We start from the raw sequence: 17,016 nt of genomic DNA on the forward strand, positions 1-17,016 counted from the left end.
TCCCCAAAACAGACACTTCTGGTGAGTTCCCGAATTAAAGGGAAGTTGTGTTAATGTGTGTTTGACTTTCAGCCACAGGAACATCCCCTTTAAACCTTTCCTCCTCAGTTCACACTGGTCTTTATCTCATTTAAGCTGCATTATGGAACTTTGGAAGCCACTGCCCTTGAATAAAACGTAATTAAAGAGCATCTGGTAAATGTTCTTTAATTACGTTGTATTCAAGGGCAGTGGCTTCTTTTTACCAATCTGACCAAAATTACATTTCAAGGGCAGAAATACTTTATATAATACTTTATTGGCAGTTTTTTTCCCCCAAGTCTAAAATACTTAGAGCGAATGATTAACGGAGTAAATCGACCTCAGACTCTGCAAATCTGCACTTTTTAGGCTATTAACCTCTTACCACCCGCCAAAACCAACCATTTTTTATTTCATGCAGTCCTTACATTTGAAGAGTTTAATGATGCTAGGCTAGTGCTAGGCTAGTGTATGTCTATGGTAACTAGTAGCCTGCATTAAAAACCTCTTCTAAATCATGGGCTCGTCCTCCAAACGTTGCCATATCTGATTTGTTGAAAGCTCCTTTGTGAATTCCACGTGTAGTGATGCGGCCGCAGGTAAACAAACTACTGTAGATCCGGTAACCGAGCAGATCACTCCGCCGCTGCGTAGCTACAACCAGGAAGCTGATGCTGCTCAAACATAAGTTCTTTTAAACATGATTCAGTCACACAGACTTTGGTTAGTCTGGTGTTATAAGTGCTTTGCCTCAGGTGCCCTGTGGGTCAGACTGTTTTTAATGCAGGCTACTAGTTACCATAGACATGCACTAGCCTAGCACTAGCCTAGCACTAGCCCAGCACTAGCCTAGCACTAGCCTAGCACTAGCCCAGCACTAGCCTAGCACTAGCCTAGCATCACTAAACTCTTCAAATATATGTTTCTGACTGTTTTTAATGCAGGCTACTAGTTACCATAGACATGCACTAGCCTAGCACAAGCCTAGCACTAGCCTAGCACTAGCCTAGCATCATAAACTCTTCAAAAATGTGTTTATGACTGTTTTTAATGCAGGCTACTAGTTACCATAGACATTCACTAGCCTAGCACTAGCCTAGCACTAGCCTAGCACTAGCCTAGCATCACTAAACTCTTCAAATATATGTTTCTGAGTGTTTTTAATGCAGGCTGCTAGTTACCATAGACATGCACTAGCCTAGCACTAGCCTAGCACTAGCCTAGCATCACTAAACTCTTCAAATATATGTTTCTGACTGTTTTTAATGCAGGCTACTAGTTACCATAGGCATGCACTAGCCTAGCATTAGCCTAGCACTAGCCTAGCATCACTACGCTCTTCAAATATATGTTTCTGACTGTTTTTAATGGAGGCTACTAGTTACCATAGACATACACTAGCCTAGCACTAGCCTAGCACTAGCCTAGTACTAGCCTAGCACTAGCCTAGCATCACTAAACTCTTCAAATATATGTTTCTGACTGTTTTTAATGCAGGCTACTAGTTACCATAGACATGCACTAGCCTAGCACTAGCCTAGCACTAGCCTAGCACTAGCCTAGCACTAGCCTAGCATCACTTGTTTGATCCTTGAATAAAGAGCCGCCTGTAGAGGAGGACGGGAGGGCATCCGGCGCACTCTCTCATGTGTGCCTTGTTTCCAGACGGCTTCACCTCAGACCCGTTCAAAGGCAGCGATCCGTTCGGCGGCGACGCTCTGTTCCCCGAGGGTTCTCAACCCGGGGACCCCGGGCCGGACGAGGCCGACCGCAGCCTGTCCTGCGCCGAGAACAAGGCGTCCACCGGGACCCAGTGCTTCGAGTCGGAGTTCCCCGACGAGGACAGCGACATCGAGATCAGCTACAGCCAAGAGGACCTGGAGACCGCAGGTGAGGAGGGGGAGAGTTCAGCTACAGCCAAGAGGACCTGGAGACCGCAGGTGAGGAGGGGGAGAGTTCAGCTACAGCCAAGAGGACCTGGAGACCGCAGGTGAGGAGGGGGAGAGTTCAGCTACAGCCAAGAGGACCTGGAGACGGCAGGTGAGGAGGGGGAGAGTTCAGCTACAGCCAAGAGGACCTGGAGACCGCAGGTGAGGAGGGGGAGAGTTCAGCTACAGCCAAGAGGACCTGGAGACCGCAGGTGAGGAGGGGGAGAGTTCAGCTACAGCCAAGAGGACCTGGAGACGGCAGGTGAGGAGGGGGAGAGTTCAGCTACAGCCAAGAGGACCTGGAGACCGCAGGTGAGGAGGGGGAGAGTTCAGCTACAGCCAAGAGGAAAGAAATAAAATAGGAAGGAGAGAGAGTGAAGGGAGTGAAGGGGAGAAGGAAGATGGAGAGAACAGGGAGGGAAGGAAAGAAAGAAGGAGGCGCTGAGGGAGGGATGGTCAGATTGATGGATTCTTTTGAATGTTGAGAGTTCATAAATCACTAATATTGAAACAATTTGAATGAAAATGGGTTGTTGTTCACAGTTAGTTTGTGAATGTACTGAGCCTCACTCACATTTCTCCCCCCTCTGCTCTCAGGGCAGGAGGAGGACGAGGAGGAGCCGCCCGGGTTCAGACCCATCCAGAGCTCCTCGGAGGAGCTGGGCCCGGTCCCGATCCGCGGCTGGAGGTCCCAGGGCCAGTACTCCGGAGAGTCCGACCCCAACGGCTACGAGCTGGACCTGGGCGTGATCTCTCCTCCGTCCGACATCGAGGAGCTGAGCCTGGGCTCCATGACGGGCGGCTGCGAGGACAGAGCGGGTAATACAGAACACCCGGGCCGACGTGTGCCAGAGCCGTCAGACCGGCCGGGTTATTACACACCGTTACAGAACACCCGGGCCGACGTGTGCCAGAGCCGTCAGACCGGCCGGGTTATTACAGACCGTTACAGAACACCCGGGCCGACGTGTGCCAGAGCCGTCAGACCCGCCGGGTTATTACAGACCGTTACAGAACACCCGGGCCGACGTGTGCCAGAGCTGTCAGACCGGCCGGGTTATTACAGACCGTTACAGAACACCCGGGCCGACGTGTGCCAGAGCCGTCAGACCGGCCGGGTTATTACAGACCGTTACAGAACACCCGGGCCGACGTGTGCCAGAGCCGTCAGACCGGCCGGGTTATTACAGACCGTTACAGAACACCCGGGCCGACGTGTGCCAGAGCTGTCAGACCGGCCGGGTTATTACAGACCGTTACAGAACACCCGGGCCGACGTGTGCCAGAGCTGTCAGACCGGCCGGGTTATTACAGACCGTTACAGAACACCCGGGCCGACGTGAGCCAGAGCTGTCAGACCCGCTCAGGCTCTGGACAGACTGTCACAGCAGATTAAAGTTTCTAACACTCTTTTACAGCTACGAACGCGGCTGTAGCTTCATGTATTGAACTCGTTCACAGACGCAGACCTCTCCTCTGTCGCAGAAAGAACTGCCCTGATCACTTCGGGTTTTTGACTTCTCCAAATCTACTCAAACTCATGATAGAATCTCTTAAAGGTCATGCAAAACTGACTATTTTGAGCTTCCAACCATGTTCTAACATCATATCCTTTCATCAGCAGAAGAAATGAAATGTGTATAATTATCACTAAATGTAGTTAATCCATCTTTAATTTTGTTTCTAGGCCCGGTCAGTGATGCCCCCGTCACCTCCCAGCCCCAGAGGGCGCTCTCTGACGCCCACAGCCCGGTCACGCCCGCCAAAGACTCGCAGGACTTCTTCCAGCAGTCGGAGCTGAAGGAGCTGAGTTTCGACGTGAGCTACGAGCCGGCCAGCCTGCACTCCTCCTCCGGAGACCCGTACGGCTTCAAACTGTCGCCCGAGCACTCCAGCCACACCCTGCTGGACCCGGACGAGGACCGCAGCCCCAGCACCTCGTCCCAGCCCGACCTGGCCTTCGACCCCGACCCGCTGTCCTCACCTCCCAGCTACGACGCCTTCGCCTCCCACGCCTGCGACCCGTACGGGTTCAAGCTCAGCCCCGAGGAGATCAACCAGGAGGTGAGTTTAACACTTTTATTACTGTGAGCAGCGAACATGGAGCGTGTGCAGGGGTGTCGACAGGGGTGGACAATCAGGTAAGTTACTCCCCAGGCTCAAGGGGGGCCAGAAGGAAGCCATTTTCTGTCATAAGTCTTATATTTCCAGTTTTATTACTTAGTTGCTCAAACAAATCAAACATGGGTTAAACAACTTGAGACGCCCATTGTATCTAAGTTATTATTAGTGAAGTATAAGTTATTGCGTCTCAGGCTTTATCACAGGAAAACATTTTAGAGTCAAGTTCATATTTAAACCGTTTGTTTTAAGTATTTGAACGGATTTCATGAATTATGTAGTTTTACACTTAAAAATATACAAAAAAGGTTTTTAGGATATTTTTTATTTAACCTCTTACCACCGGCCAAAACCAAATGCATTCTCTCCTCTTTGCCATTGTCGTCACTTTTTATTTCCCTGATGTGTTTTTGTCATTTTTTTATTACTTTTTTGCTGGATTTTTGTCACTTTTTTTGCTGGATTTTTTGCTTTTTTTTGTCACTTTTTTGCTGAATTTTTGTCATTTTTTTAATTGATTTTTGTCTTTTTTTTGCTGGTTTTTGTCACTTTTTTTGCTTGATTTTTGTCATTTTTTTTGCAGTTTTTTGTCTTTTTTCTTTTGCTGGATTTTTGTCAATTTTTTGCTGGATTTTTGTCTTATTTTTGCTGGATTTTTGTCATTTTTTTTGCTGGATTTTTGTAAATTTTTTGCTGTTTTTTTGCTGATTTTTTGTCGTTTTTTTCTGGATTTTTGTCATTATTTTTTGCTGTTTTTTTGTCTTTTTTTCCTTTTTTTTGTCCTTTTTTTTGCTGGATTTTTGTAATTTTTCTGCTGGATTTTTGTCGTTTTTTTGCTGCTCTTGTGTCACCTTTTTTTTGAGTTTTTGTTGGGGTTTTTTGTCACTTTTTAGCACTTGTTTTGTCGTGTTTACATGCTCATTTTCTTTTTTTCTCATCGCTGTTTTGAAGAAGCTTTTAGATTTGGAGAACTTGGAGAAAACATGTTCAGGTGGGAGTTAAGAAGTTAATCTCGAAATCACCAAGGCCCCCGAGAGGTCCCAACCCCGTCCTTTGGGAACCACTGAAACACTTAACGGGACAGGCCACCGTTTTTACATACTGAGATATGTTCTTACCTGAGCTTAGACGAGTTCATGTGTATCTGTCTGGTCTTCACGCGTGTCCTCAGTCACGTAAACACAGACGGCGTTAGCATTTAGCCTCTCCTCCTCTATAGCTCCAAACCAGGTGAAGATAGAAGCTGCTGAGCTCTTCCACGTTTCCCCTGTTTAAATATGGTTTAAGTATAAGTACACAAAATTAAACAATGTGGATTTTCTAAGCGGATACAACGGGGGAACTATATTGTGCGGCGTAATAATACCAGGAGTAGTTCGGCGTCCGCGCAGTAAAGTGAAGATATTACTGCATGCGACGTGTACAGGAGCATTAATCAGCAAAGGAGACGATGCTTTGTACCAGACTTTAGCTCTTGGGGCTAATTTCCACCTGCAGCCCCCGAGACTGAGTAGAATATTACATTTAAAAAACAAAAAAGTTCCCCTCATGTTCACAAACCAGTCAGATTTGACAGTAACATCTGCCCAGCGCCACCTACTGTTCATTGAGTGTGCATTATCACTCCACTACTGGGGAAAAAAAGTCTCGTTTTGACCTCTTACCACCCGCCTAGACCGAATGCATGCTGTCCTCTTTCGCTATAGAACTGTGCAACACCTCATTTGAAAGCTAAGACCCCTTTTTTCCCTTTTTTGTTGAGTTTTTGTCACTTTTTGTTGAATTTTTGTGAATTTTTTGTTGAATTTTTGTCACTTTTTTGTTGAGTTTTTGTCACTTTTTTGTTGAGTTTTTGTCTTTTTTTGTCTTTTTTTGCTGGATTTTTGTCATTTTTTGTTGAGTTTTTGTCACTTTTTTGCTGAGTTTTTGTCACTTTTTTGTTGAGTTTTTGTCACTTTTTTGGTGAATTTTTGTGAATTTTTTGTTGAATTTTTGTCACATTTTTTGTTGAGTTTTTGTCACTTTTTTGCTGTTTTTTTGTCTTTTTTTGTCTTTTTTTGCTGGATTTTTGTCATTTTTTGTTGAGTTTTTGTCACTTTTTTGCTGAGTTTTTGTCACTTTTTTGTTGAGTTTTTGTCACTTTTTTGGTGAATTTTTGTGACTTTTTTGGTGAATTTTTGTCACTTTTTGTGTGGATTTTTTGTCACATTTTTGTTGAGTTTTTGTCAATTTTTTGTTGAGTTTTTGTCACTTTTTGTTGCGTTTACATCCTTAATTTCTTCTCATTTTTTGTGGCTATTTTGATGCTTTTTCCCACAAGCAGCTTTTTGATTCGGGTAAAGCCAAACTGGAGAAAATGGGATCCGCTCAGGTGGGAGTTAAGAGGTTAATTGATGAAATTATATTATACATTTTGTCGACTGAATCTACAATTAATTTGGTGAACTTTACATTTATATAATTTAAGATAATCCACTGCTTCATGTTTGTTCTCCCACACAGAGAGACCTGCTCCTTTGGCTGTGAGTTTAAATGATATGAGGCTCTTAAGTTCACGTTTTTCCACATGCCTTCTTCTTATTTTCATTTTTGGGTTTTACTTGTGTTGATAGTTTTAGTCACAAAAATATAACCTGGACTTTTTCTGAACCTTTCCCTCCTCCTGATCTGATCAAGGTCATCGATTTCACGGCTTCCACGAACGAGGCAAACGACGCCGACTTCCAAAGCAACCAGGAAGTCGACTCCAGCAACCAGGAAGTCGACTCCAGCAACCAGGAAGTCGACTCCAGCAACCAGGAAGTCCTCGGGCCGTCGGATTTTGAGGATCAGCTCTTGGTGGACTACGAGAACCAGGAAGTGCTCGAGCCGACGAACCTGAACGACGCGGATCCGGGGAGGAACCGGGAGTTGTTGGATTTTGATGCAGAAAATCGAGAAGTGTTGGACGCCTTCTACAACAGCGACCCGGTAGTGGAGTACGAGAACCAGGAAGTGCTGGAGCCGAGCAGCCCGAACCTGCCGGATCCGTGTTTCGACGACACGGCGATGACGGCGAACCAGGAAGTGCCGGATCTGGAGCGAAGCGACCGGGAACTCGTCGACTTGAGCTGCGTGGAGAACCAGGAAGTAGTGAGCGGCGGCGGCCATGACAACCACATGTTCCACAACCAGGAAGTGCCCGACAAGGATGTGGACGGGAACCAGGAAGTGCCGTGCAAAGAGGCGAACAATAACCACCAGGGCGCGGTGCTGAGTCACTCCAGCAACAGCTCGGACAGTGACGGGATGGCGGAGATCACGGGGCAGGTCAGGGCCGTGTCCGAGGCGGGGAACAAACCCGGGCTCCTGGAGGGCGACCTGGGCCAGGTGTTCCGGCAGGGCGGGTACGTGGGCTGCGACGACGTGGCCGACGACCTGGAGCCGCTGCAGAGACGAGCGGCTCCGGCGTCCGAACCAGTGAGACCCGTGAGACCGGTCCGACCTCCGCGACCCTCGCTCAGGGTGAGTCTGAACCCACTTACATCAATGTGGCAGTTTAGTCAATAAATACAAGTACTTTTCTACATATCTTATTCATTCTGCTGTTGAATCTCATTTATTAGTGGCCTTTGCATGATCAGCCCCCCCCCCCTTATTGAAGGGGGACCAACATGAGGCCCAGTTTGCATCATGATGAGTCCGCCTCTGTTCCAATAGGGCGGCTGTGAAACTTCACTGACTTTACTGTTCTCATGTTAAGCCTAAACAGGGAATGTTGTGAGGATTCAAATGTTCTCGACCTTTCTCTTCCGGGACAGAAAGTCTGTCCCAAATCACACAAATGCACAGAATCTTCCCAGGTGACCCTCTCAGATCTGGATGAAACTTTTTTATTGAGTTCCTCCACATGTGTAATGAACATATGCAAAGTGATTTGCTCTGACTCCCAATAGTGACTGATGTGGCTTCTATCTGTGAGAATAATGTGAAGTTCCTCAGTAGTGACAACGTGGTCAAATCCTGCACAGACTAGAGCCCATTTCTGAGCTTTTCAGAGCAGGAAGCAATAACTCAAAGACCCTTTATCCGATCCACGTCCTGCTTCTACTGGAGCAACGTTATATCCTAATAAACTAGAACCAATGGGCGAGGAACGTGCTTCTCTATGGTCCTTATGGTGGGGAGCTGACATTGCTTTAATACCACCCCCTAGTGGCCAGGGGTAGAAGAAGATCTTTATTTATATAGCGCCTTTCACAGACATGGTCACAAAGCGCTTTACATGAGACAGTTGTACATTCACTCCATCCTCGGTGGTGGAAACTACATTTGTAGCTTCAGTTTCCCCTGGGGGAGACTGTCAGAAACGCTTTCGCGACTACACACGTCTGCGCCAACGGACCCTCTGACACCACCATCCATTCATTCACACACATCATTCATCCTGGCCTATTGTGTATGTTTTTAGTGGTAGGGGAAACCTACACAGACACGGGGAGAACATGCAAACTCCACACAGAAAGGCCCCGTGCAGGTGGGAATCGAACCCTGGACCTTCTAGCTGTGAAGGTCACTAACCACTGCGCTACCGTGCCGTGAGACACTTGGGTGAAGTGATTCTAATGGGACTTCAGACCTCCCTAGGACGGCTTTAAAGTCTGGCTCCAAAGAGTTTTTCTTTTTCTAAAAAACGCTATGACCCACGTGACAACGCTGGGGAAGGTGAAATGTTTTTAACCTCGCTGGATTTTGTTTATCAGCCGAAATAAAGGAAGCCTTTTTCAGTGCATTGACTGGTTGGCTCTGTGGAGGCTCCGCCCGCCCCATGAGTGCAGGACTTCCCGCCTTTTTGCCTTTTCTAAGGAACAGGCTGTGTAGGCGGAGTCTGAGCCAAACAAAAATGTAAAGGTTGTCTTCACTTGGGTTCCTGCCCATGTTGGTGTGGACGGGAATGAGGAAGCTGATGTATTGGCTAAACAGGCACTAAGGTCAGAAGAGATTGATATTCATGCCCCACTTAGTCGGGCAGAAGGGAAGTCAATCATTAATTCAAAAATGTTACAGTTGTGGCAGGAGTGTTGGGATATTAGTGATACCGGACGACATCTGTATAACATCCAAGCGAGAGTTGCACATAGGAAAATTGTAGATGGAAAACGCAGGGAAGAAATTGTTGTGTCGCGATTGAGGATTGGTCACACAGGCCTGAATTATTCTCTTTGGAGGATTGGGAAACACCAGTCAGGGTTGTGTGATGGTTGTGGCCAGCCTGAAACGATTAAACATGTGTTAGAGGAGTGTCATCAACATGCAGAGCGGAGGAGTGGACTGTGTTCAGTTCTGGATAAAGAGAAAAAGGTGCTGTCAATTTGCAATCTTCTTGGAGATGGCAGTAAAACAGTTAGGAAAGAGCTTTTGCGTTATTTAGTAGACACTAAGTCAGTGTCTTCTGATTTAAAATGAGTTTCCCTCTGACCATACTTAATGACTCGCACTCCAGCCCAGTAAGTGGCGGTAAATGCCCCGACGCTGGTGCCCAACTGCCAATAAATCTAACAGAAGAAGAAGAAGAAGAGGAGTCTGAGCGGCCATTAAGGTTCACACAGGACTCGGGACTTTTTCTCTGAATGGGGCTGAAAAGGTATTAATCTGTCTCTAATTATTATATCTATGACTAAAACCTACAAGATGAAGATGATCACTCAATGCACTTCTTTTCTAGAGCCCCTGACATTTTGGGGGAGGAAAAAAATCTGACTTTTTATCAGCCTATAAATCCCAAACCGCACAGTCTAGAACATGTTTGATGATTGTTCCTGGAACTATGTATAGTAGACGTGACTCAGACTGATGTGTCGCCCTGTACATGATTCCATTACTGAGCCACAGCTCTTTAAAGCTGCTCACAAACACAAAAAGCTCCCGGAGCAGAACAGGCGGTTACAACTCCCTGTTTTGTAAATCGTCTAAGAAAGAAAAACAGTTTGATCTGAATCTGAGAGGGTCACCTGGGAGGCTCTGGGTGAAACCACACGGAATGACCCTATAACAAAGCTATTGGACGTGACTGTGTTTAAATGTATTTATTTCTCCATTTCAGGCCAAAGAAAAGGCTCCAGGCATCGACCTCAAGTGACTTCCTCAGACACGGACAAACATGAATGAACCACTGGAGAAGAAGACGACGAGGACAAGGCATGATCCCAAACCCGAGACTCCGGATGTTCCATGGCAATAACTTCTGTCTGTGATGTTTTTTTTTATAAAGGAAACGAATGAAAGAAACAACGACAAAAAAAGCTAAAAGATGAGCAAGTACCGACCAGATCTGAAGGATGTTTGAAAACTTAAAAAAAGAAAAAGAAGAATTTCAACATTCCTAAAGCAGTAGTCTACATTTAGCTTCTTTCTCACCCACATTTAAGAGCACACACAGTATAATATCTAAATTAACAACTGCCAAAAGCTACGGAAACTTCCCTTTTTCTTGTGAACGGAGAGAATCTGTGCCCGAGTGAGTCGACTGTACATAAGAAATAACGATATAAAGTGTATATGTGGTCTAGTATTTAAATAGCTCTAGGTCTATGTTCAATTATTCAAACTGTGGAGAGATCGGGTGGATTTTAAACATGATTTTTTTGCATTTCACGACTCCTCTCTCATATCGTGGTAACACTGGGTTCACGCAGGAGGAAAGGGACGAACATTGGGTTAAAGGTTCTTCTGTGGAGGTGAAAAAGTGTAGGATATTCTGGTTTAGAACAACAGTTTCTGGTGAGTCTTAGAGTCAAGCTCGAGAAAATTCAATCAAATCCACTCATTTTGCCCCAAATTGTTGTTATTACACAATGTTATGGTTCTGGGTCAGTACATTAGTGTTTGATTAAACCAGTGGTGTAGTCTACGTGATACGCAGGTATACGCCGTATAACCACTTGAAGGCCTGCAGAATTTCCGTATAACCACTACAAAGTGGGAAAAGATACGTATCACTCATTTGCGCAGTGTTATTTTTGCGTTTTCTGTCCGTTCGGAGGCAGCACAAACTCCACCACAAACTATTTCCTCCCCTGAAAACGAGAGATCACTCTCTCTCTGTCCCTACCGACAGACCGACTGTTCCCTCTCAGCTGTGCTCGTGCGCAATTGCGCACAGCTCCGGTGTACATGAGCACAAAATAAAACCCGGCCTGAGAATAGCTCATAATGACAGAGGCTTATTAACCGTCGTCACGGCGCTGGAGGAGTCGCGTACGTCTCAGCTCATAGACACTTTCCCTGTTCATCCCCGCTCTGGGAGTCCACAATGCAGAACGCTTCTCTCCCTCCCCTGCAGCAGTTGTTCGAAGTGTGCGTTTTACTCTCAGACACTGAAGCTGTCCCTTGACAGAGACTGAAAGGTGGATGTGCCCCGCCCACAGCGCTGACCGAGCCACGCGCGCTCCTGTTCATAAAAAAAATGTCCTAAAAGAGTCATTCTCCAGAAGCAGCGCGCATGGTTTTGTGTGTGGGGGAGTTAGCAGGCGCGAGAGCCCGGTGGTTGACTGGTGGAGGGGTTGGTGAAAGCTGACTAGGCTTTATTCATTGAAGTTTTCATTTTGGCTTCAGTCCCACAGCCTTATAGTCTAGCCCAGGGGTCACCAACCTTATTTCAGCTGAGGGCTACTTTAAGAGCATTAAGTTGTTCGAGGGCTACCAGTTAAAAACAAATCCTAAAGACTTAAACGTGCACTGTTCACTTATAGGATATTGACCCCGTATTATATTAAAATAGCTTTATTTTAAACTCACACTGAGTCACAAGAACCGAAATAACTGTAATTTTAAGAATTAGATTCAAGAAAATGAAGTGTTTTACGATTTAGAAAAAGTCCCAAGAGCTACTGGACATGCCCCAAAGGGCCCCTGGGTGCCCGCGGGCACCACGTTGGTGACCCCTGGCTAGCTACAGCCTTTGAATTTCTAGAACATTCCTATAGGTCTATTGCTTGTTATTTCAATAACATTTATATTCACAGTTTGGTTTATAATCTATTTAATTCTCTGATACATTTAATATTAATAATAGTATGTGACGGGCTATTCTTTTCAGCGCATATAATTGGCTTTCCCCCACGCCTGCTAAAAAATACAGTATACCCACTAGAAAATTGAAGACTACACCACTGGATTAAACACTGATGTAATCCTCGTTTTGCACATGAGCTTATTCACCCCTTAACTCCCACCTTAACCGAGCACATTTCCTCCAGTTTGGCTTTACCCCAATCCAAAAGCTTCTGGAAAAAAGGTGACAGAACAGAGACGAAAACAATGAAGAAGATGTGACAAAAAAGTGAGAACATTTAGACAAAAAACTGACAACAAATTGACAAAAGTTTGACAAAAATATTATGAAAAAATGAAAAAAAAATTGACAAAAAAATGATGGAAAAAGTGGCAAAAATGTCACAAAAATATTTCAAAAATTGAAAAAAAATGTAATAAAAATTCCTTAAAAAATGACAAATAATTTACCAAAAATGATGAAAAAGTGGCAAAAATGTGACAAAAAATTGAAAAAAATTTGACAAAAAATGATGAAAATATGATGTAAAAAGTTACAAAAACGTCACAAAAAAATGACAAAAAATGATGGAAAAAGTGGCAAAAATGTCACAAAAAATGTAAAAAAAATTGACAAAAAAGGACAAAAATATGACTAAAAATTACTAAAAAATTGACCAAAAATTGACCAAAAATTATGAAAAAGTGGCAAAAATGTGACAAAAAATTTATAAAAAATTGACAAAAAATTATGTAAAAAGTTGTAAAAACATCACTAAAAAATGACAAAAATCTGACAACAAATTGAAATCCAACAAATAATCCACTGCTTCATGTTTGTTCTCCCACACAGAGAGACCTGCTCCTTTGGCTGTGAGTTTAAATGATATGAGGCTCTTAAGTTCACGTTTTTCACAAGCCTTCTTCTTATTTTCATTTTTGGGTTTTACTTGTGTTGATAGTTTTAGTCACAAAAATATAACCTGGACTTTTTCTGAACCTTTCCCTCCTCCTCATCTGATCAAGGTCATCGATTTCACGGCTTCCACGAACGAGGCAAACGACGCCGACTTCCAAAGCAACCAGGAAGTCGACTCCAGCAACCAGGAAGTCGAAGTTGTCAATTTTTTTTCATTTTTTCATAATATTTTTGTCAAACTTTTGTCAATTTGTTGTCAGTTTTTTGTCTAAATTTTCTCACTTTTTTGTCACATCTTCTTCATTGTTTTCGTCTCTGTTCTGTCACCTTTTTTCCAGAAGCTTTTGGATTGGGGTAAAGGTTCAGGTGATGAAGAAGATGTGACAAAAAAGTGAGAAAATTTACACAAAAAACTGACAACAAATTGACAAAAGTTTGACAAAACAATTATGAAAAAATGAAAAAAAATTGAGAAAAATGGACAAAAAAATGATGGAAAAAGTGGCAAAAATGTCACAAAAATGTTTCAAAAATTGAAAAAAAATGTAATAAAAATTACTAAAAAAATGACAAATAATTTACCAAAAATTATGAAAAAGTGGCAAAAATGTGACAAAAAATTGATACAAATTTGACAAAAAATTGACAAAAAATGATGAAAAAATGATGTAAAAAGTTGCAAAAACGTCACAAAAAAATGACAAAAATCGGACAAAAAATTGACAAAAAATGATGGAAACATGATGGAAAAAGTGGCAAAAAAGGACAAAAATATGACAAAAAATTTAGACAAAATTGACAAAAAAAATGATGAAAAAATGGTGAAAAAATGATGGAAAAAGTGGCAAAAATGTCACTAAAATGTCACAAAAAATTGACAAAAATCGGACAAAAAACGGACAAAAAAATTGACAAAAAAATATGAAAAAATGATGGAAAAAGTGGCAAAAATGTCACAAAAAGTCACAAAAAATGTACAAAAAAAGGACAAAAAAATGTACAAAAAATTACTAAAAAATGGACATAAAATTGACAAAAAATGATGAAAAAGTGGCAAAAATGTGACAAAAATGGACAAAATTTGACCACAAAAGGACAAATGTGAAAAAAATGTACTATTTGACAAAAAAATTACAAAAATGAGTTGAAAACCCCCCAAAAAATGATGAAAAATAAATCTGATGACGTGAGGAAAAAGATCCATTTAGATGAGTTTTGTCGATCTTAGCTTTCAAACGAGGCGTTACACTGGCCTACAGGATTTGGGTAAAGCTGAGCTGGAGAAAATGCTCTGGGTTCAGGCGGGAGTTAAGAGGTTAAATGACCCTCTGAGTAACAGTATCCAAACAAAAATGCAAATCCTTCTTCATTCCATGACCTGAGCTGCTAATGGAGTTTATTACATGTGTGCATCATGTGACTGAAGACTCTTCTGTTGTTTTGGTTGTTTATTTTTATACTGAGCCTAAAGGGAAAAACACTGGCACTTTTTATCTTTCTATTCATTTCATGTGTTTGTAATAATGTCCTTTATTTATTCAGTTCTGTTGGCAGGCCACGCTCAAAGCCACACTGCGGAACATTCCAGGTTTGTGATGTGTGGTAACAAAGTGAGATCTTCAAATGAACGGTAAATGTTCCCCTGAGCCCCCGGAGCAGGACGACACTGTGAGACTTTTGAGTGGTAGGAAACAAACGGGACGCTTCTGGAGCCTCGTGTAGCCGTCATTAACAAAAGAACCATCTGAAGTTTACAGTAACATCACGGACTCATGGAAACCTATGTGTAGTTTGGTCTGAATGTGTCGACGTGTGAGTGGATTCTGCCTGTTCTGCTCTGACTCATTAAAGAATCCACTTCTCTCTCCGAGTTCTCGGCTTTTTCTATACTGTGTGCGGACGTTTACTTCAAGTTTGTGTGAAGCAAAATCCACTTTTCAACCTCACACCCTTTAATGTTTCTCCCTACAGCCTTTTTTGTGTTTTCTAAGCATTTGGACGACAAACATCAATGTTATTAGTTTATGTTTATTTATTTTGATAGACCTCTGAGTTTCCTGCCTTAAACCAGCACAAACCAGATCTAAACCAGCACAAACCTGATCTAAACCAGCACAAACCAGTCCAGCCAGACCTGATCTAAACCCTGTCGAAACCAATCAGAACCTCCTCTAAACCAAACCTGGTCTAAACTGGTCTAAAACTGCTCTAAACCTGTCAAAACCAGCATAAACCAGTCCAAACAAGGTCAAAACCAGCCCAAACCTGATCTAAACTGGTCCAAACCAGGTCTAAATCAGTTAAAACCAGCATAAACCAGCCCAAACCTGGTCTGAACTGGTCCAAACCAGTCTAAAACTGCTCTAAACCTGTTAAAACCAGCAAAAACGGGCCCAAACCAGGTCTAAATTAGTCTAAAACTGCTCTAAATCTGTCAAAACCAGTGTAAACCAGTCCAAACCTGGTCTAAACCAGTCCAAACCAGGTCTAAAACAGTCTAAAACTGCTCTAAACCTGTCAAAACCAGCATAAACCAGTCCAAACAAAGTCTAAACCAGTCCAAACAAAGTCTAAACCAGTCTAAAACTGCTCTCAGCCTGTTAAAACCAGTCTAAACCAACATAAATCAGTCCGAACCAGGTCTAAAACTGCTCTAAATCTGTCAAAACAAGCGTAAACCAGACCAAACTGAGTCTAAACCAGGTCTAAACCAGTCCAAAACTGCTCTTAACCGGTCCAAATTAGGTCAGAACAGGCCCAAACCTGGTCTAAACCAGTCCAAACCAGGTCTAAACCAGTCCAAAACTGCTCTTAACCGGTCCACATTAGGTCGGAACAGGCCCAAACCTGGTCTAAACCAGCATAAACCAGCCCTAACTAGTCCAACCCCAACCTATACTGGTCCAAACTGGATATTTTGGGTATTACAAACTTGAACCGAATGGCAGTGAAACAACACATGATTGGATAAAGTTTGCTCCACCAAACGGTCGAGCAAACTATTAAAGGGTTCACTGAGCGCATCCTTTCCAGTTCAGTTTTACTCAAATCTAAAAGCTTTTTGACTGGAGCTTATGTGCCAGTCTCACGCCTCATTTGAAAGCTAAGACCTACAAAACTGATCTGAACTGTTTTGTTGCGTTTGTTGTCGCCCCCTTTGTTGTCACGTGTTTAGTGTGTGTTTTTTTTTTATCTCTTTATCGTAATTTTAACATTTTAATTTTAACAGTTTTAAAGAAATGTATAAATCTATAGATGTTGAAATTTGCCCATTTCTTTTCCAAAAACAAACACACGGTGAGAGACGCAGAGTGTGGCGCCCCCTGCTGGAGCTCAGAGACACTACAGCTCAGTCCCAGAGCGGATATTACACCTGCAATAAAAGTCAACCTTTGTACGAAGTGAAGTATCAGGACGACGTGTCGCAGTGAGTATTTCTTATAATAATGTCAAATAATGAGGCAGTGGTTTAGTCCAGGTTTAGTCCAGGTTTAGTCCTGGTTTAGTCCTGGTTTAGTCCTGGTTTAGTCCTGGTTTAGTCCTGGTTTAGACCTGGTTTAGTCCTGGTTTAGTCCTGGTTTAGACCTGGTTTAGACCTGGTTTAGTCCTGGTTTAGACCTGGTTTAGTCCAGTATGAGCATGGTTTAGTCCTGGTTTAGTCCTGGTTTAGTCCTGGTTTAGTCCTGGTTTAGTCCTGGTTTAGACCTGGTTTAGTCCTGGTTTAGTCCTGGTTTAGACCTGGTTTAGACCTGGTTTAGTCCTGGTTTAGACCTGGTTTAGTCCAGTATGAGCATGGTTTAGTCCTGGTTTAGTCCTGGTTTAGTCCTGGTTTAGACCTGGTTTAGACCTGGTTTAGTCCTGGTTTAGACCTGGTTTAGTCCTGGTTTAGTCCTGGTTTAGACCTGGTTTAGTCCTGGTTTAGACCTGGTTTAGTCCTGGTTTAGACCTGGTTTAGACCTGGTTTAGTCCTGGTTTAGTCCTGGTTTAGTCCTGGTT

The 17,016-nt window shown here is 43.3% G+C and overlaps 2 protein-coding genes across 2 annotated transcripts in view; one reads left to right on the forward strand and one right to left on the reverse strand.

Moving 5' to 3' along the window:
• LOC306966787 (protein NLRC3-like) overlaps nucleotides 1-17,016 on the reverse strand; it is a gene marked incomplete at its 3' end in the record, with an annotated part of 170,653 nt that overhangs the window by 9,860 nt on the left and 143,777 nt on the right. The window lies entirely within an intron of this gene.
• On the forward strand, nucleotides 1,668-10,711 carry LOC306966661 (uncharacterized protein; the record flags this gene model as incomplete). The annotated part of the gene is made up of 6 exons (XM_079561477.1): nucleotides 1,668-1,911; nucleotides 2,547-3,239; nucleotides 3,637-4,013; nucleotides 6,747-6,797; nucleotides 6,840-7,574; nucleotides 10,153-10,711. The coding sequence occupies 6 exons, from the start codon at nucleotides 1,668-1,670 to the stop codon at nucleotides 10,186-10,188; spliced, it is 2,136 nt and encodes a 711-aa protein (XP_079417603.1). The 3' UTR covers nucleotides 10,189-10,711.

The sequence above is a fragment of the Gobius niger genome, assembly GCF_951799975.1.
Source record: "Gobius niger genome assembly, chromosome: 8".
NCBI lineage: Eukaryota > Metazoa > Chordata > Actinopteri > Gobiiformes > Gobiidae > Gobius > Gobius niger.